The sequence below is a fragment of the Oryx dammah genome, unplaced genomic scaffold, assembly GCF_014754425.2.
Source record: "Oryx dammah isolate SB20612 unplaced genomic scaffold, SCBI_Odam_1.1 HiC_scaffold_15, whole genome shotgun sequence".
Lineage (NCBI taxonomy): Eukaryota > Metazoa > Chordata > Mammalia > Artiodactyla > Bovidae > Oryx > Oryx dammah.
The window spans coordinates 17545769-17566982 of NW_024070199.1; the positions used below are offsets into that span (position 1 = coordinate 17545769).

At 36.2% G+C, this 21214-nt stretch overlaps 1 protein-coding gene across 1 annotated transcript in view; it reads left to right on the forward strand.

The window, feature by feature from the left end:
• The window catches only part of RSF1 (remodeling and spacing factor 1), a 160648-nt gene extending 140001 nt beyond the window's left edge, over positions 1-20647 (forward strand). The window contains exons 10-16 of the mRNA XM_040255625.1: positions 1330-1384; positions 2331-2440; positions 6914-6981; positions 7611-7818; positions 9373-9593; positions 11801-11989; positions 14718-20647. Of these exons, the coding sequence (XP_040111559.1) occupies positions 1330-1384; positions 2331-2440; positions 6914-6981; positions 7611-7818; positions 9373-9593; positions 11801-11989; positions 14718-15286 (1420 nt within the window). The 3' untranslated portion in view covers positions 15287-20647. The remainder of the gene's footprint in view (positions 1-1329; positions 1385-2330; positions 2441-6913; positions 6982-7610; positions 7819-9372; positions 9594-11800; positions 11990-14717) is intronic.
• The last annotated feature ends 567 nt before the right edge of the window (positions 20648-21214 follow it).

Consider the following 21214-nt stretch of genomic DNA (forward strand, 5'->3'; position numbering starts at 1 on the left):
CTCCAGGCAAGAATTCTTGAGGGAATTGCTATGCTGTCCTCCAGGGGATCTTTCAGACCCAGGGATTGAATGTTTGTCTCAGGCATGTCCTGCATTGGCAGTTGGGTTCTTTACCACTGGCACCACCTGGGAAGCCTAATAGCTTCATAACCTGTCTCTAAAAAGATTATAAAATTCTTGTTAGTTAGGGCCCAGAGTTTATAGGGCAGTAAAGGCTGTGTTCTAAAGAACCTACACAACTAGATCATTAATGTCCTATGTAGGACATCACAAATGGAAGAAGAGTGGTTACCATTATATTTCTGTTTATTGGAACATACAGTGGCATGTGGATACAAGAGCTCAGTTGTCCTTGGTGAATGGAATTAACTGTTAGAAAACCAGAGAAAACTACTGTTGTATACAGCAATTTTTGGTGTTTGAATTAAAATCAACAAAGGTTTATTTGAAGGGAAACTCTGGAAGTCATCTTTACTGTTCATAAATCCACATTTCCTGGAAAAGTCTCAACTGGCTCTGAAGACAAGTTTATTGTTAAGCATCCTGTGTAGTGCAGAGATATATAACTATGTTGCTGCTTTTCTTCTCTGCAAAGAAGAAGTGAATGGGTTTAGAATCTTTCACATACAGTATTGCTGAGAACTTCCAGCATAACAAAGATTCAGTTTGTCTGATCAGAGTTGGCATTTCATCTAATCACTTCATCACTGAGTCACAGCATGGCTCTTTTCATCAAATTTCCTTGTTTATTTCATTTACAAGGTTTCTATTGCCTGGTATGAATCACTTCTGTAGTTGAGATTTTCATACCTTTAGAAAGTTTTGTGCCTGCCACAGATACGAATACTATAAGTTTCATACATATTAACTAATATGTTCATGACCTAGCTTCTGCTATTACCATAAAGTTGTAATTTTTAGTATTACCTATGTTAGTAATGTTTTCGTAAGTTTTATTTTTGGCAAATCTCACTTTGTATGCTTTTTTTTTTTTTTTTACTGACACAAGATTTATTAATATCCCTCTGTCAACCGTGTACAGGGTAGTTTGATAGAAAACTTCGAAAATAACCTTTCTATATAGTCCAGATTCATAGTTCATGTCAAACAAACTTGTATTCTAAATAATTTTAACAAGCCACATTAACATGAAATGCATGAATACAGTATAATATGAAGTTTAAAGAAACAAGTTTTACATTTCATATTTCTAGGGAGTCCTTTAAGCCAGTTAGACAATTCAGAGAAATTACCTATATGCTATTAAAAATAATTACATTAGTATGTTCCAAAGCTATATTTTTATTTCTTTTGTCATTTTTTTTAAAGGAAAGAACGCTTGGTGTATGTGGGTATTAGTATTGAAAACATCATTCCTCCACAAGTAAGTTTCTGGTTTATAGTATTTTTAGACAGGAGACTGCCAAAAGTGTTCTAAAATTTAACTCACTTTGTTATATGAGTGGTTTTAAATATATAATATACCACTTTTATTGAAAATGAAATTTAGCACTTTCAAAAAATCACCCATTTCCCTTATGATTGAAATTATGTGTGTACAGATAGCCCTAAAATGTAACATTGCATCCGAACTAAGTTTACAGCTCACCCCTATGGGGTTAATGTTCTGATTTTTTACCCTATATTGGGTAATTTGTTTTTAACTTCTTTATGTGCTGTTTATGTAAAGTGACTAAAAAATGGTTCAGGGATATTTGGTTTTTTATTTCCTGCTTTTGGGGGTAATCAGAAACTCCAATTTGTGTTCTTACAGTTTGTTTTCTTTGATGGGATATCATTGTTTTGCATTTATTAATCTAATTAGTAATTAAGAAAGGTATGTCATGAGTGAAAATATATGTGACGTGGTTTTCATTTGAAGACATTTTCTTCATTTCAAATGCAGTTTCATTCCAGGCTTAATTAAATCACACACTGAAATCACCTGTCTGGTTATTTTTCTGGAGCACCATGTCTCTTTCTTCTTCTAAATCCATTATTTCATTTATTCAGCATATCTGTTGACTATGTCTGTTAACTTTAGTTATTAGTAGGTAGACTTCATCATGATTGTTTTAAAAGAGGTAACTATAAACTCACAAAAGCGTAAGTTTGATACAGAAGTATTTTCATCCTTTGATCCACCAGTATTATTTTTAATCTCTATACTGAGTGTTGCCCTGTTTATTCAGTTTTGAGGCGACCATTTTACTTTTTTTTTTTTAACCTTTCACATGTGCTGCCTAGATGGACTTTAGAAAGCTATTAATTCTGAGGAACTTTGTTGTCTCATAATAGCCTGTATATTTATTATCATATTTTTAAACCAGGAGCCAGATTTTTCGGAAGATCATGAAGAAAAGAAAAAAGATTCGAAAAAATCCAAAGCAAATTTGCTTGAAAGGAGGTCAACAAGAACACGGAAGTGTATAAGTTACAGGTATGAAATCTGTGGAAATGAAAGAGTGGAAACTATTTTTAAAACAACCTTGATTTTACCATTACAGTAATCATTAGAAGTTGTATATATATTTCTTAGTCACTGTCTTTAGAATCAGAATTTTAGAGCAGCCAACATCCTCTTTTCCAAATGTACATTTGTTCATGCTGTCCTCTTCTGTTTAACATACTTTGCCGAATTTCTGTAGCTCTGGAGATAAGGACTGACACCTTTAACAAGGCCCAGAGCGCTGCATAGTCTGCCCTGCTCCTGGCCTTTCAGCTCCACCTCATCCACATTTTCCCCTTTCTCTCAAGTTAGCCACATTGTCTTCTTTCAGTCCCTTTGTACAGACTGATTACTCTGCCTTGAAATTCCCTTCTATTTTTTTAACCTTGTTAAATAATAACCTTCCCTTAATCAAATCTCTCTGTTATATGCCCTTATAGCAACCAGTTCTCCTTGAGAGTACTTCTGTAGTTGTAACAATTGTGATTTTTATTTTTTGATTAATATTGCTCTCCTACACTACACTGTTAACATGAAGGGAAGTACCATGTCTGTGTTATGCTTCCCTCTATTCTTTACAGCTAGCATAGTGCTCCATTGGTGCCTGTTGAAAGACTCAGTTAATGCAATCTGGTTTACCATCTGCCTTCAGAAGTACACCACAGAGAGACTTCTCCATGGTCACTTTGTCAGCAGCTAAACCTGGACTAAAATCTTATCTTCTGATTGTTTATTCATCTAGTGTTCTCTCCACTAAACCACCCTGTCTCACAAATAATAAATAACTGATATTTTAATTATTTTAGACCATTGTTACACAACAACAAAAGTCTTTTAACTTGAATAATTGGAGATGAGAAGCAAAATTGATTTTAGAGAACTTTGAGCTTGCTTCCTGTTTAAAAACTTGCATCAGTGATCATGAAAGAGTTCCCCTTGTGTAGTTTCTGTTGTTACTGTTAAAACTTATAAAATGCATTAGATCAGTAAGAGTAAAATCCTTAATGTTTATGGGAATGGTGTCTGTCTTATTCTTTTTTAAAAAAAGAAAGACTTTGAAAAAGAAAAGGTACCTTTTTTTAAATAAAATTATTATAACTAGTGAAGTCAAAACCTAATGGAGAGTTCAAGTATTAAAGTCACTTCTACTGCAACACAACCAATACATTCCGAAAAATTGCCATTGTTGTACAATCGCACAATAAAAGCCATAGGGGTTATGGAAAATATGGTGTTAGAGGCAAACAAAAATTTCATTAGTGACACATTAAAAAATATTTATAAAAATGGCAGTACCATTTGACACATGTTAAATGGTTAAGAGATAACATAAATACTATAATAAACAATGACATTTTATGTTGAAAAAGCCCTGAAGCTGTCTGCAGAAGTGATTGTAATTTGCAGTTTGTAATTTATTGTATAGTGGCATGAAAGGTTTTTAAAATCAGCCAGAAAGTTGTAATACTAGTTGCAGATCGTTGTAGCTTATAGCACACATAATGAGATTAGGGAGCCGGTAGATATTTATAAGTCATGTGCACGTGTTTGTTTTGTGTATGCCTATGCAGCTGGTGCAATTTTCTGTATTTACCTAGTGTTTCTCATGAAGAAAATTACGTATAAGGAAGTATGAAATACATGTTATGTTTGAAGTACTTCCTAATATATCAGTCATGTTGGAACAAATTTATGTAATCAGAATAAGCATTGTAGGAGAACTATATTGTCCATCTGAATGCAGAATTCCAAAGAATAGCAAGGAGAGATAAGAAAGCCTTCCTCAGTGATCAGTGCAAAGAAATAGAGGCAATAGAATGGGAAAGACTAGAGATCTCTTCAAGAAAACTAGAGATACCAAGGGAACATTTCATGCAAAGATGGGCACAATAAAGGACAGAAACAGTATGGACCTAACAGAAGCAAAAGCTATTAAGAAAAGGTGGCAAGAATACACAAACGAACTGAAAAAGATCTGCCTTTTCTAAATCCAGCTTGAACATCTGCAAGTTCACAGTTCACTTACTGTTCCAAGCCTGGCTTGGAGAATTTTGAGCATTACTTTGCTAGTGTGTGAGATGAGTGCAGTTGTGTGGTACTTTGAACATTCTTTGACATTTCCCTTCTGTGGGACTGGAATGAAAACCGACCTTTTCCAGTCCTGTGGCCACAGCTGAGTTTTCCAAATTTGCTGGCATATTGAGTACAGCACTATCACAGCATCATCTTTTAGGATTTGAAATAGCTCAACTGGAATTCCATCACCTCCACTAGCTTTGTTTGTAGTGATGCTTCCTAAGGCCCATTTGACTTCTCATTCCAGGATATCTGGCTCTAGGTAAGTGATCACACCATTGTGGTTATCTGGACCATGAAGATCTTTTTTGTATAGTTCTGTGTATTCTTGCCACCTTTTCTTAATTGAAGAGTTTAGTAAGGATAGAGTTTAGATGACATTTAAATGAAGAGTAAGGCTCAAAGCGAAAGCAGGACTATGAAAGGGTCTATATCATATGTAGACTGTGTGGTTGACCTAGGGTCCTCTTTCCTTGAAAACGATGAGGATAAAGTAAAGTGTAGGGTGTTGTGTCCAACAGCTTATGCAAACTCTGAGTCTGAAATGTAAATCAGAACTTTTTATTTGTGTTAAAAGTGACTTAGATCCTCTAGTCAAGGGTGGGAGTTTCTTGCTTATTGATATAATTTCCTTTGTTCAAAGGTTCTGATACTCTCTGAACTTAGAAAACACAGTGTCTCGGTAAGAAGGTAGTAGTGCCTCAAAGAAATAGATTGTTGGAGACACAGTTTTGAGGGCATTAACTGTGGCCGCCTTTGCCTGGCAAAGTAATAAAAATTTTCTACTTTAAAAAAAAAAAAAAGGAACCTAGATTATTATGATACTTGACAGCTGCATCATGTCCTTGGGAGCGTTCCCGTTTTTCCATTAACTTTGCACCTGGCTTGATCTGTATCTCTTCTTCTAGCCTCATGAATAGATGGACAGATTTTTTCTTTCTCAGAATTCCTCTTAAGAAAAAGTTCAGCTACATCTACAAGGATGTTTTTCATAGCATTATATGAAAAGATTGGAGGTAAAGTGTTGCATTTAAAAATATGTTGTAGAAGAAGAGTTCTTAGCCTGAAACTTGTGATTCCTCTGAAATATGTAAAATTTTATGTTTCTATAAGTATATATATTTTCCTAGAAAGGAAGTCTGTAGCTGTAATGAATTTCTCAACTCCAAAGGGCAAAGTATTTGCTTATTAGTCTTATCTGTGTTGTTAATCACTGGATAACTTTAATCCAGTGCTATCCAGTTTACTGTGGTTATTGGAATGTTCTATTTCTTTGTTGTGCAGTATGGAAATCAGTAGCCATATATCACTGTTGAGCACTTGAAATATGGCTAGTGAGGAACAGCATTTTTTATTTTAATTAAATATAAATAGCCACATGAGCCTAGTAATTACTATGTTTAGCACAGTCTTCAACAAGTCTCCATATCTTTTCATCACCTCAGTTCTAAAGTGAAAGGAGCTTTGTATGTGAAAAAATCTTAGGAATCATTGAGTCTTGTTTTTTTTTTTCTTTAGGTAGAAGAAAAAGCCCCCCTCCCTTTTTTTTTAAATTTATTTGGCTGCACAGGGTCTTTTGTGGCATGTGGGATCTAGTTCCCCGACCAGTTATCAAACCAAGGGCTCAGAGTCTTAGCCACTGGACCACCAGGGGAGTCCCGAAAAAGCCCTTTTGAGAAAAAGTACATTGACCTAGTTTTAAAATTTTGACTGTCTGTATAAGAATTTCAGTAATAATGATAATATAAGCAACAATAATATCTTCCTCACACTTAGTATTATTTCTGGAATACTAAGTCTGTTCCGTTTACTCCGTCATATGATTTGTATAATTGGGTTAGCAAACCATGACGTGTGGGCCAATCCAGCTCATTACTGGTTCGTGTATACCACATGGCCTAGGAGTGGCTTTTATATTTATAAATGGTTGAGAAGAGAAAACAGAAGGAGAAAAGTATTTGAAAATCACATGAAATTCATATCACAGTGTCTAAAAAAATAAAGTTTATTGGAACACAGTTACATTCATTCACTTTTTGTCTATGGCTGATTTTGCACTACAGAGTTGAGTAGTTACAACAAATACTGTATAGTCTACAAACCTAGGATATTTACTATCTGTCCCTTTAAAAAATACTTGTTGATGTCTGGTATAGATACTCTTTAAAAGTAAAATAACAACAACTTAGAATTAGATACTGATTTATAAAACTCTATTGTACCAAAGAAATTGAAGTTAACAGGAGTATGGGGTGATCTAATCCAAGTTCCACAGCCCTAAAGTAGCAGAGAGCAGTTTCATATTCTGGCCTTTTTTGTTTTAGAGGCAATTTTCCTAGTCCGTATGCCAGGACAAACTATATAATGTGATTGTTGTATGTATTTTAGATTTGATGAGTTTGATGAAGCAATTGATGAAGCTATAGAAGATGATATCAAAGAGGCTGATGGAGGAGGTACGTGTTTATCATTCTCTTTTCTTCATCTCACTTGGCCAGTATGTTAATTAAAATGCCCTGATTAAAGAGCAGCAAGCAAGCATATTTTCTCATTCTCTTCAATGTGTATTAACAATCACTACGATGTTGACTGAGATTCAGAATAATCCACGGACATGGTGCCAGTGTGTAGACTCAGAGCTTACTAATTGTTTCAAAAGTGCGCTGTGCTTAGTTGCTCAGTCATGTCCAACTCTTTGCGACCCCATGGACTGTAGCCCGCCAGGCTCCTCTGTCCATAGGATTTCCCAGGCAAGAATCCTGGAGTGGGTTGCCACATCCTGCTCCAAATCTTCCTGACCCAGGAAGCAAACCCGCATCTCCTGCAGTGGCAAGAAGAGTCTTTGACAGCGAGCCACCTGGAAAGCCCCATTTAATAGGATAAACAAATGTAAAGCTTTCTTGAAAACTCTGTCAGTTAAAGCTGTGAGAAAATTGCATAGCTCTAGGAAGAAAATAAAGAAATCAAATGAAAAAGCTGCTAAGGACAATCTGTAGATGTCAAAGGGAAACTTTTAATAAACATAGAGTTGTCTTTCTCCCTCCCTCTCTTCCCCTCAACCCTACATCCCTGCCCCTGGACTCAGGAGTTGGCCGAGGGAAAGATATCTCCACCATCACAGGCCACCGTGGAAAAGACATCTCTACTATTTTGGATGAAGAAAGAAAAGAAAATAAACGACCCCAGAGGGCAGCTGCTGCTCGCCGGAAGAAACGCCGGCGACTGAATGATCTGGACAGTGACAGTAACCTGGATGAAGAGGAGAGCGAGGATGAATTCAAGATCAGTGATGGGTGCGTGATCTGTCGGTGGATCCCATTCCCTAGGTCGAGGCTTGAACAGGGCTTCCAACCAAACTTGGCCCTGATGGGGCTTTTGTTCTGCATGTAGATGGTTTATTTTCAGGGTACTTAAAACAGATTCAATGATGCTGATTTTGGCTCTTTCTAGATTAAAACGCAGTTTTATGGGTGTTTGGGGTTACAAGGAGTCGGACACAACTGAGCGGCTGAACAACAACAATTTATTTATTTTTTGACCAAGCCATGTAGTATGTGGGATCTTAGTTCCGTGACCAAGGATTGAAGCCATGCAACTTGCATTGGTTCCCAGTCAAATGTGAGAAATGGGCAGGTATAAGTAATTAGGAACTATTTTCTGGTGACCTATAGGGGTTTGGGTTGGGGCATGTAATTCTATACTGAATTACAGTATAGAAGCTTTCTTCTATAATGTCAGAAAGCTTCTCTACAGAGCAGATATATGGAGGGAATACCACAGTTTCTCCTCTCAGATTGTTAGTGGAGGAAACAAACATATAAACCACAGAAAAGTCCTTCTGCATGATTGCTACTAAAACATAAGGCAGGGTACAGAAGAGGGCCATATCAATCCAGGGAGGTCAAGGAAAGCCTCAGAGTGGAAATAAAGCTCTATCTGAAATGTGAAGAATGAATTGGGCAGATTGATGAATTTGGGATTAGAAGCAGTATAAAGAAAAAAAGTATTCTAAGCAAAGAAATCCTGTCCAGGGCAGCCAGGCATAAAATGTCATAGAATATTTAGGAAACTCCTGGTTTTTCAGGATAAAAAGAATTAAGGTAGCAGCAGAGATTGCCCTGCTAGAGATGTAGCCAAGGCATAAAAAGGAACCAGATGATGGAGTTTTATGTTTGTCCTGCATAAGAATGATGAAAACCCACTGAAGAGTTTTAAATACCAGACTAATATGAGGTTTATGTTTCAGAAAGATTCATCCTGGAATTCATTGGTAGGATTTATTGAGGGGAAATGAGCATAGAGTTTAAAGAGACTTTGGGGAATTGCTGTAGTAGTAGATGGGATATGAAACCCTGAACTGAGAAAAGGTATCAGGTTTGAGATATCTTTATGAAGTAGACTCAAGAGGAGTTAGTCATTGATATGAGAAATGAACAGGGAGAAGGAAATTGGGATAAATTCCAAGTTTCTGCCTTGAATTACTAGATGGGAGATAGTACCAAATACCAGGCTAGGGAACAGAAGAGAGGAGTAGGCTAGGAAATAATGAGTTCGTTTTTGGACATGTTGAATTTGAGGCACATGGGGGACTTCCCAAGAGGCAAAAGCAATTTATGTACAAAAATGAGCATCAGTTGATCTTCATAACTCCTTTGGAAAAAAAAAAAGAATGGGTGCAAAACAACTCTTCGTTTTAGAAACAGGGAAATTGATCCAATGATCTAGATATTTCCATTAAACATTGCTTAATAATTTCACTGGACTTGTTAGAATTTGAACTGAGAACTCCAAAATGGGCTCAAGGTTATAAGTGTACCATCATAATTCATCCGGTTTCTCTTGCATAGATCTCAGGATGAATTTGTTGTATCTGATGAGAACCCAGATGAGAGTGAAGAAGACCCACCATCTAATGATGACAGCGACACTGATTTCTGTAGCCGAAGACTAAGGCGACACCCCTCCCGGCCTATGAGGCAAAGCAGGCGATTGCGGAGAAAGACCCCAAAGAGGAAGTGCTCTGACGACGACGAGGAGGAGGAGTCTGAGGAGAATAGCAGGGACTCTGGTAAAGATAATTCGTATCCACAGCTCACTAAGGAAATTCTTGTAACTTCTGGAATTAAAATTTCTTAAAATAAAATTCTGTTCAGTTGTAATATAAGCTCTCTGATGAAACTTTGTGTTCTATTCTTACAACTCACCACTGATTAAATCTTTCACATAAAGCACGTCTGAGAAGACAGATATGGACGGATGTGTTAACTTCGTGCCAAACTTGTTTACAGTCGTGATGAGTCCTTTTGGTGCCATGTGTTTCCATGCCTAGACTTCACCTCCAGAGTGTTTCTTAGGAATCGTTTTTATTTTATTTTATTTTGGGGGGGAATTGTTTTTAATAATCTGAGAACATTTTTCCTCAGATGTCTAGCTGTTAGAGAAAAATCACTAATTATTTCTAACATTTAGATCATAATCAGTAATTTATTAGTTTTTATACGTTATCAGTGGTTGATGTTATTTATATCTGTGCTCATCCCTATTAATTAAAGAGAGGCACGGCAGCTAAATCGACAGATAAGATGCTCCATGGGATTGGCAGATAGGTAGCTGTCATCTTACTGAGGAAATGCTACAGACAGGAGTATTATATCCCAACTCGGGCCAGGCTTGTGGAGTTTTTTGTTTTGTTTATCTTTTTTTCTAAACCTTTTGAGTAAGTGGAGACATCAGGCCCCTTTATCAGTGATTATTTGCTGAAAACAAGAACATTTTCTTACATAACCATAGTATAATATCAAAATGGGTAATTTTTATATTGATAAAATACCATTAACTTGTCAATAGTACACATTCAGATATCACCAGGTGCCCCAATATTGTCCTTTATGTAAACATTTTTTTCCTGGTTGAGGATCTAGTTCAGGATTACGTTATGCACTTATTCGTCTCTTTGGTCCCCTTTTATCTGTAATATTCCTGAAATGTTGTCTTTGTTGACCACAACATTTTTTAAGAATACACACTAGTTATTTTGTAAAATATAACTCATTTGGTTTTATGTTTCCTTGTGATTAGATTCTCGTTACACATTTTTGGCCAGAATATCACATAATTAATGTGTGTCCTCCAAGTCTCTGTTATTTTCCCTTTGTAATTAATAAGTAATTCTTACAAGATATTTGAGGTTATAAATACCTTGTTCCTTATCAGATGTTGCATCCACTAGTTTTAGCTTTTGTTGATGATTTTCTAACTCCTTCTTCCTATTTATTACTTGCTCTTCTGTAAGAAAGAGCTTTCTGTTCTGCCCTGTATATTTATTTCTTTGGTATCAGTATGGATTTAATGGATTCTTATTTCGATCTTATTACCATCACTATTTTGACTCGATTTGTCCTAGATTTGGCCTCTGGGGACCCCTTTAAACTGTTGGCTAGCAGTTTTTAAATATCTGAAATCCATTAGAGAACAAAGCTAGATGTGATGATTCAGTGAAATGTGTTGGCTTTCCTGAAAACTACTCTGACATAATGTCATAGCCTGATTTTGGTTTATTTGATCAGCGATGACTGACAGGAACAGTGCTGTTTAGCAGTGCTTTGTGAGTTAAAGTAGCCCTGTGAGTTGTATTCAGCAGATTTTAATTCTGCACGGGTAAAAGTCAAACGTGTAACCCCAGCTCTGTACTTGAAACAAGCTCATCAGTTTTCTATGGTTAGAAAGTTTAACCTCTGCAGTGCATTGTGATGCTATGAATGTAGCCATACAGCTGTATTCATAGGAACAGCAGGTTATCATAAGGCAGAACAGTAGCTATCCACCAAGAAGAACAGTTGTGGCAGCCATGCAGCCGACTGGCTAGCTCTAGATTGTAAGATAAGGTTTATGAAAAACTTTTTTTTTTTCGGCTGTGCCACAGGATCTTAGTTCCCCCACCAAAGATTGAACCCAGGCCCTTGGCAGTGAGAGCACAGAGGCATAGCCACTGGACTGCCAGGGAATTCCCAATAAAACATTTTTTAACCTTGAGGTTGACTGCTAGTAGGATACATTTGTGAGCTTTGGCATTAAAACTCCCCTGAGATGTACTCATATTATTAAGAAGAAAATTAGAGATTTATAAAAGTTACTGTTCATTTAAAAGTTATGACTGAACTCTGTGTAATAGCTTTATATTTTTATAAGCTAAACTAACATTTCTGTTTGGTGGAATTAAAAATTAAAATTTTTACTTCTTTTTCCTTTCTACCCCACCCCCTTTTTTTTAAACAGAAAGTGACTTTAGCGATGACTTTAGCGATGATTTTGTAGAAACTCGGCGAAGAAGATCTAGAAGGAACCAGAAGAGACAAATTAACTACAAGGAAGATTCAGAAAGTGATGGTTCCCAGAAGAGTTTACGTCGTGGTAAAGAAATCAGACGAGTTCACAAGCGTAGGCTCTCTAGTTCAGATAGTGAAGGTAAGGAATAGCTCTCCAGTTTACAGACATTTGGACAAGGCAGCAGTACAAATTATAAAAGCGAACTCATGGTTATGATTCTGTACCATTTCTTAGAAATTTAATATAGCCCATAGTATCTTTGAGATAAAACCCATTATTTTATGCCTGGTTAGCTTGTAGTTTAAATAACTGACGCTTGATAAGATACTAATTTTTAAGTTCTTCATTGTAATAATTAAATTCTTCATTGAAACTAGAAGAGTGTCAGAAAATTGTGATCTGTTAACAAGATTTCTTTTGCTTCTTGATAATTTATGGCCCTCATTTTGAAATAACCTCCTGTGCCCTGAATAGCTGAACAGTTGCAAGTCAAGAGTGCCTATTGTCTCTCTTCACCTTGACAGTGAGCTTTAGTTGGTAAACTTTTTTATTTCTCAATAGCTTTAGCTGTGCACCATATCAGAATTACGAGCTCTAAAATATGAATTTGTGATGTCCACTTAGTCTTTGTAGTTATTTATTCTAGAGTTCTTCTCATTTTAACTGATTCTAACCTTCAGCTTCCCCCATTTCTTTTTTATATATTTAATTCTCCATTGTTTATGATCTGTATTGAAGATTATTTGCTTTCATAGATCCTTGTCAATTAAATTTGAGCCCAAGCCAGGAGAGTAAGGGAAAAAAATGTTTGGGTATGGAAGACTAAAGAAGGGAGGTAAATATCTGGGTGAATGTGTATCTCTTCTTGTGTCATTAAAGACAAATATAAATTCATTAATTCAATTATTAAATACTTAATGAACTAATCACTGTCCTGGGCACTGGGAATAGAACAGTGAAAAGAATAACCAAAAATACAGCTTCCTCATGTAACTCTTATTTTTGTTGAGGGAAGAGAGACAATAACCATGACAAATAAGTAGATATATTAGGTGGAGGTAAGTTCTGTGGAGAAAAGTAGAAAGGGAGGGTTGGGGGAGTAGTTGGAATTTCAGATAGAGTACCAAAGTAATGCCTCCCTCAGAAGTCAGCATTTGAGTAAAGACCTAAAAAAAAGAGTTGATTCCCACTTGTGGTGAGTGGGGACTGTTACACAAAAGTGGGGTCCAGGTGATCACTGCACAAAAGCCGATAAATAGGCCAGGTTGGTGGAAAGGAAAGTTTGCTTTATTTCAGATGCCAAGCACTGGTGAGGGGTGGAAGGGGTTGATGAGGGATGGGAAGGGTGGACATCTGTTCAAAGGCTGACTCCCCTCCTGACAAGCAGGGCATGAGAGCTTTTGTAGGCTGAGGGAAGGGGCTGCATGCAGAAGCAGCACAGTCAACTCAAATTGGTCATCAGTCATCTGACCAGCATCCTCTTGGCTGTTTTAGGTACAGTTAATCTTCAGTTCCAGGGTTGGTTTATTCCTGTTTCTTTGAAGCCAGTTCTTGGGATTGTAGCAGCTCACGTCATAGCTACAGTCTGGCCATCATATAGTTAACTTCTTCATCTGGGGTTCAGTATCTGTAAGACAGCTCACAGGATGAGGCTCAGAATGTTGTCTATAGCCCTTGAGAAGTAACTAAAGGTCCTTGACTATGCTTAATGACTACTTTATTATTATTTGATCTCCTTTGACTGTTTTTTTTTTATTTCTGCATTTTCTCATTTCTCTGATTAAACTTACTCTTTGACTAAAGTTCTCCACAGAATTTAGTTTGTGGAAACGCAAGCAGAAGACACGGAGGGCAAGGACCATAGAGTCTTGCTCCGTTTAATACCATATTGGATAGTTAGATAATGCATTAGGCCATTGTGTAGACTTCAGACTTTATTCTGTGTGAAATGAGAAATAATTGGAGGATTTTGTGCAAAGGAGTGATATTATCTGACTTAAGTTTTAAAATGGTATCTATGTTATGAGTAAATTAAAGGGTATAGGAAGGGAATATAGGAGTCTAGTTGGAGGGTCATTAAAATAGGCCAGGAGAGAGATGGGTGAGACTAGAGCAGTAGCAGTAAAGGGGTGAAAAGCAGTCAAATTATGGATATATTTGAATATAGCCCACAGAATTTACTGTTGGATTAGATGGGAAAAAGAAAGGAATCAAGGATGACTGAGTGATTAGAAGAATTGAGTTGCCAATAACTAAGATGGTAGAGACCAGAATTGTGCAAGGTTGAGGAGGAAGTGTCGGAGCTTGGTTCTGCCTGTTTAGAAATCCAAGCATAGATGTTGAGTAGGCAGTTTGATACATGAGCCTGGAATTTAGAGATTAGTTGCCTAAAACAAATGTTGAGAGTCACCATCAAATGGGTGGTATGCAAAGCCATGAGACCAGGTGAGATCAAGTATAGACAAAAGAAAACATTTAAGGGCTACCAAGGACATGTGATTACATAGAAAGAGAGTGCAGTATTTCAGATGCAGTGCTTAGTTTTAATTTTTCCTTACTGGTATGTTTACACAATTCTCTTAATTTGAGGGTTAGTGGGAAGGAGTTTCTTAGTTTGTGACTAACCTATCTTTATTTAATTAAGGATTTTGCTCTTTCCTAAAATCATAGATAAAGTATACTGTGAATCATATTGGGCATTGTGAGAATGAGAAGAGAGATAAATGAGGCCAGTTATTGAAGGGAAATATTTATGTACAAGCAAGTCTGAAAGTAGACATGGGATGAATATGGGAGGAAGAAGAGGATTACTCATATCTGTTAATGGTTAACTGTGCCAATGGCTTAAATGTGCTGTTTATTCTAGAGAGCTATATGTCCAAGAACTCTGAAGATGATGAGCTAGCTAAAGAATCAAAACGGTCAGTTCGAAAACGGGGTCGAAGCACAGATGAGTATTCTGAAGCAGATGAGGAGGAAGGAGAAGGTAAACCATCCCGAAAACGGCTACACCGGATCGAGACAGATGAAGAGGAGAGTTGTGACAATGCTCATGGAGATGCAGATCAACCTGCCCATGACCGCCAGCCCAGGGTCCTGCCCTCGGAGCAAGACAGCACCAAAAAGCCCTATCGGATAGACAGTGATGAGGAAGAGGACTTTGAAAATGTAGGCAAGGTGGGGAGCCCATTGGACTATAGCTTAGTGGACCTGCCTTCCACCAATGGACAGAGTCCTGGCAAAGCCATTGAAAACTTGATTGGCAAGCCAGCTGAGAAGCCTCAAACCCCCAAGGACAGCAGCACAGCCAGTGCAAGCCTGGCCCCCAATGGGACAAGCGGTGGGCAGGAGGCAGGGGCACCAGAAGAGGACGAAGATGAGCTTTTAAGAGTGACTGACCTTGTTGATTATGTCTGTAACAGTGAACAGTTATAAGACTTTTTTCCATTTTTGTGCTAATTTATTCCACGGTAGCTCTCACACCAGCGGGCCAGTTATTAAAAGCTGTTTTATTTTTCCTAGAAAACTCCACTACAGAATGACTTTTTAGAAGAAAAATTTCAACAGACCCTGAAGTCTTTCTGTGAAGTGACCAGTTTTGAACTTTGAAGATAAATAATTGCTGTAAATTCCTTTTGATTTTCTTTTTCCAAGTTCATGGTCCTTGGTAATTTCAGTCATGGGGGAAAAAAAATCTTATTATAACAACAAAGATTTGTATATTTTTGACTTTATATTTCCTGAGCTCTCCTGACTTTGTGAAAAGGGTGGATAAGAATGCATTCCAAATCTGTGAGGGCCCAAAACAGAATTAGGGGTGGGAGAAAGCACTTGTGCTTTTAGCTTTTTCATATTAAATATATATTATATTTAAACATTCATGGCATAGATGATGATTAACAGACTGTTTAAAAGTTCAAGTCCATATTGTTGCAATTTAAGAATTGTAGATAACATCATACATAAGTCATTTTAGTAACGGCATTCATAAAATCAACTTGTTTACTATTGGAGATAACCACGCTTAAAAAAGAAGAGACCGATAAAAAAAATACCATCATAAAAAACTGTAACCTAAGTTTCTGTTATAGCGGAGTTTCTTGTTTTTAAAAAAAATCATCTGAAAAGCATTTGTATAGTAAAATGTATAATGACGCTTTGACAACCAGGTTGTGCTAATAGCAAATTTTTTTAAACAGCTTTATGCAGTGGTGATGACGTGGCCTTTAATATGCCATCATGGAGAGTTATTAGTGAAATGAGTGTGGTCTTTCTTAAGGCCTGAATGGACTGTAAACTTTGCAGATAATGTAACTCTTGTTTTCTGGCCACTTAATATTTATCTGAATTATCATTTTCAAAGAAATACACCTATACATAACATACATGAAGATAATGGATGCTAACCTGACTGCAGTATTTTAGCACATTTGAAGAAGGGGAAAGGATTTTCAGGTGAATTTTAACTGGTCTATTCTTGCCCTTAGTATCTACTTCAAATTGAAGTCTACAAACAAAGCAGTTCCTTTGGGAGGTTTTTAGTTTGAATTTTAGCGTGTGTGTGTGTGTGTGTGTGTGCGCGCGCATGTGCACGTGTGTGTATGTGTATGTGTGTGTGTTAGAATTTCCTATCTGCCTGGATATATTAGCAGGGTTTGAATGTAGTTTTGGCCATTGGCCATTAGACTTCTATTAAAATTCATTAATAGTCACATGACCAACATAGAGTTGATTGAAAACCACCAATATACTTAATAGATATATCCATTTCAAACATCTCAACATTTTAAAGAAAGATAAGCCCTTTGTTTCAAGAAAATAGGGGTTTGTAACTAACTATCTAACATGTAATTGACACTAAAATATGAACTTTGTCTTAGTTTCTGTTTCAGCTGTAAAATTTCAGGCAGAGCCATAAATAACGTTGTACAGAGTGTAGCACTTGTGATTAAACCTTGTCTGTCAAATTCTGAAACCTTCAGCCGTTACTTCTGTGAATACTTTTGCCCTGGGATTGGGTTTTCTGTTTCAGTGTTGTGTCTGTTGCCGGCAATGGACACACCATATCTGCTGCTGACCCAAGGAACTTCATTAATTTTTCTTTCCAAATTAAGCATTCTATGTGCTAGTCAGTGAATAATAAAGCACTTCTCTTTTTTATTATTAAAAAGCTGGCATTAGACTTGCATTATAAATACCTCTAGAAACTTCATACTCTTTCTTTTCCTCCCTTCACAGGTGTTGCCCTTAAATCTTATCTTTTGGCCTTGAAAGTTTATAGCTGTTGTTTTTCACTTGTTGGTTCCTGTTTGTTTTGTTTCACCTTAGTTCTGTAGTACCTGCCCATTAATATTTTTGCTTTGATTCTAGCAGTGTATATGTATCTGTATAAAAAATAAAATAATGAAAGCAGCCTAAAAATAGGATGCACCAGTAGCATGTGGTTCCAAGCAAGTTGTGATTTTTATTTTGAGACAATATTCCACCAGAGGGAGTAAAGGATTTATATTCCCAGACAGTAAGCAGGGCTATGTAAGGAGCCACATTCACTTACCAGGCCTGCTTTCTGGCTATGTTTGTCCCATTTATTTGAAAGTCAGTTAAGAATGTGAGCCTTTTAACAATATAAACAGGAGGCAATAGAAGGGTTCCTATTAATGCATGGTAAGTGGTTAGAACGTGCAGGTGGCCTATCCTGCCCCCGTCCTCTGCTACCATTTTAGTCCTGCAACGGGGTGAAGCCACTAAGGTGTAGAAAATCCCTCTCTCTACCTCCGGACCCATGAGCTTCTGCTTCAACCTGTTCTCTTCAGTTAAGCAAACGACAAGAAGTATTAAATGGGTAGATTATTTATTTTACAGGATGCCTAATGTGAAATAAGTTCTTCTTACCCTTCTGCCATAGAAAGCAAAAGGTTAATTTTTATCTTAGTAAAGACTGAGTATTCCATTTAGCAAATGTCTCACTGACATGGGTTATGATGCCACTTTTGCTGCCTGTTATTTACCAAACTTGAATTAAGTGTTTGTGAACTTAATAGTGAGTGTTTCCTTTTGAATTCCCTTTACATTCTGATTATAAACCAGTTAACTTTGCTTCATCTACAAAGAGTACAATCCAAGCACCTGATAGTTACAAATTATCATGCAGATAGGTTAATTATGGCTGATGAAATGTTGAACAGTTCACAAACAATTCTGCTGCTTGGTGTTTAGATTCAGTCCCTCAGAGAGTCTTGTGTTTGCTGAAATACCAACTCTGAACATGCTTTGAAGAAGTAAAAAAGAACAAAATATAGGAAAAAGAGAATGTTCTATATCCAAAGACATAATTCAGTCATTAGGAACGGTCCTAATTCAGACATTAGGACTGCTGTACAGGAAAGCAGCAATTCATCTAGAGTGTAGAACATCTTGGATTCTTGTAGTTAAAGTACTGACCATGGATTTAGGCTCCCAGTAGCTGCTGTGTAATAATAGAACCCTTTAATACTCTAAAACCCCTTTTTGGAAGTATAAATTGGACTCCCAATATCAAACTCCACTATAGCAAATGTATTAAGGAGAGATGTAGTTTAGTACTCAGAATATTTAGTTTGCAGTTTCTGTAAAGGTTTGAAAACTAGCCAAATTTTCACAAAGCAGAAACTTTGAATTAAAATTTATGAAAACTCAGACTGAAAATAATATGTTTTTGTTTTGTAGACATGTGCTGATGAAATAGTGTTTCGTGTAAACATTTTCTATTGTTGGCACAGTACTAGAGAATGATGGCAGAGATATTTTCAAGAATATACCTGATTTATTAAGGATGGATTTCCTTGGCACATCTTTTTCCAGTTGGTCGAGGCTGCAGATTCCGAGAATAAAAAGGAGTTTCATTTAGAATAAATTCATGTGTGATTTTTTTTTTAATGACCTACCAAAGAATCAAGGACTTCAAATGCTAAAGAAGTTGTTGGAAAAAAGATTTTTAAACAAATTAACAGGACATTACAAACTCCAGTTTTTACTTTTCGATTGATGGAACCCATCCCATGATACACAAAGAATATATATAAAGAAAAATGTAGGCCTGCTTAAGAGTTTAAAAAGAGGGGAAATGTTAGCTATTTTTAAGTGGGGTTGATGGAATTTTCTCCATCACAAAGAATTCCTTTTTAGCCTATGTTTGTGGGGATAAGAGGTGTTAGCCATTCTCTAGTCCTACCATACAATTGAAAGGAATCTTATTGAATCTACAGGTTTAATATTCAGAAAAAGTTGTGAACTCTGCCTTTCACCAACAGTGAACAAGGTCCCTGATTCATGGCATTGCCTCACAGCTATAGGACAAGTATTCAAAACCCAGATATTTAAAAAATGGAATGAACATATATATGTATGTATATATATATATAAATTAATATGTATATACATATCTTAGATGTTAGAAGAAATAAAAATGAACACTTTGAAGTTATTTGACACAAGAAAAAAGATAATTGTAACTGATGTGAGATTATGAACATAATTTAATTACAGAAAGCCTAGAGAAAAACAGTGAAGTTCCTCTTCTTGGTTTAACATCCTGGTTCTGCCAAGAAGCAAGAATGCCAAGACTGCATACCTTCTGTATCTATTTAGTCCTCTGTTTAATATCTATTATTAAACCTCTTTAGAATAAAATCCATTCCTATTTTATCCACCATTCCCAGTGTGTACCTGTAATCCTACCTTGGAAGTGGCAAGCTAACTGCTGATTTACTTCACTGTTTTATACCAATCCTGAAAGACAAGAACTTTCATTATCAATGTATTTAAACTGAGTTGTTATATGTATAATTAATAATTTGTCTTCAAAATGTTTCACTCAAATTATCATTAACATTTTTTTGAGTGCCAAGAATTGCTAAGTAACTATGTAACATATATGAAGATAGTCATTCCCCAGCAATCAAGCAGTCATTATAAGCCAAAATGTAGTGTACTTGGTATGTAACTACTCTAGACGGTACACTCAACACTTAAAAATTCATGTAAACCGTCTCAGAAATTGATTAGAATACGATTTCATTAGTGAATTTTTTTTCATTTTGCTCATGTTAATTTTTTTTTTTCATTTTATATTTATACCATTTCACTCTGGGAAATACTGAAAACCCAATTCTGGCACATTGTAGTGATTTCAGTTAATAAAGATTTTTATTTTAATAACTAAGATGTCTATCCTATGCATAAGTTATATCAAAGGGCATAACAATTATTAGACAAATATAAATTAATCTCCTTAGACATTGTGAATGAGGGAAAAAAAAAACATTTTTAAAGGAACTACATTTGTTTTTTTTTGCCAAACCGGTACAAGCTAGAAAATGCACTAAGGACTGAGTGACCTGCCTTGTTCATTTTGCCACTGGATGATGTAAGTTAAGAATGGAATTGTTAGCCCTAACTATATATTTTCTTGACTTTCATCAGTTTCTAAAGAAATATAATTTAAGTGTTTGGGGTTTTGTTTGACGTGTATTTATTGAGTTCTGGTCTTCGACCAGGAGCTATCTGCATGTCACGTTTATTGGATGGCCAAGAACACAGTTATTGGGAGACTTAATGGCTCAAAATCTTCTGAATCATTTAACTTATTTTGTATGTTGCAAAAGAAAAAAAAGTTTATTTTGCTTGAGAGTCACATTTTTATAACTGTACAGCTTTTAAGGGATGGGAGGTGGAAAATACCCTAAAATAGGATGTAGATTTTTACAATTGTGTTTATGCTAGAACATCTACAGGTGCATTATGTAATTAAACCTAAAATTGTTTAAAATTTTGTGCCATGGTCTTTTTCATTCTGCCCTTTAGCAGAGTTGGTGCATGTCAATACTGCTATATGGACAAGCCTTGAAATTAGGCTAATAACCTGTCTCCAAAGCTTTAAGATCATTGCATGAAAATTACACATACACACATACTTAGACATCCATACGTAGATTTAGTTTATTTTAGTGTAAATGGATTTTCAATTTTAGAACAGCTATTATAGCTCAAATTTGGCAGTTAATGATATTTTCTTAAAGTGTGTGATTTTCGTGATGCTTAACTAGGGTTTTCTCAGTGTTGGTCTGGTGTTGTATTCTGTTATGAAAGTAATGTCTTGATCCTGGTTTCTGAATTGTAGCTTGCCCAAACCCGCCAGGGTTTTTTATACACCTTGAAAGGGTGTGCCCTGTGTTGGGATGGGGGGGTTGGGAGTGGAACATAGCTTTGTTTCTTTTCAGTCTGTAAAAGAAGTAAAAACAAGAATTGTTTGATTTGGTTCTTGTAGACTCAATTCAGTAGACTTAATTCCACAGGAATAGTTGTCTGCTGGAGGCATGGCAGGAA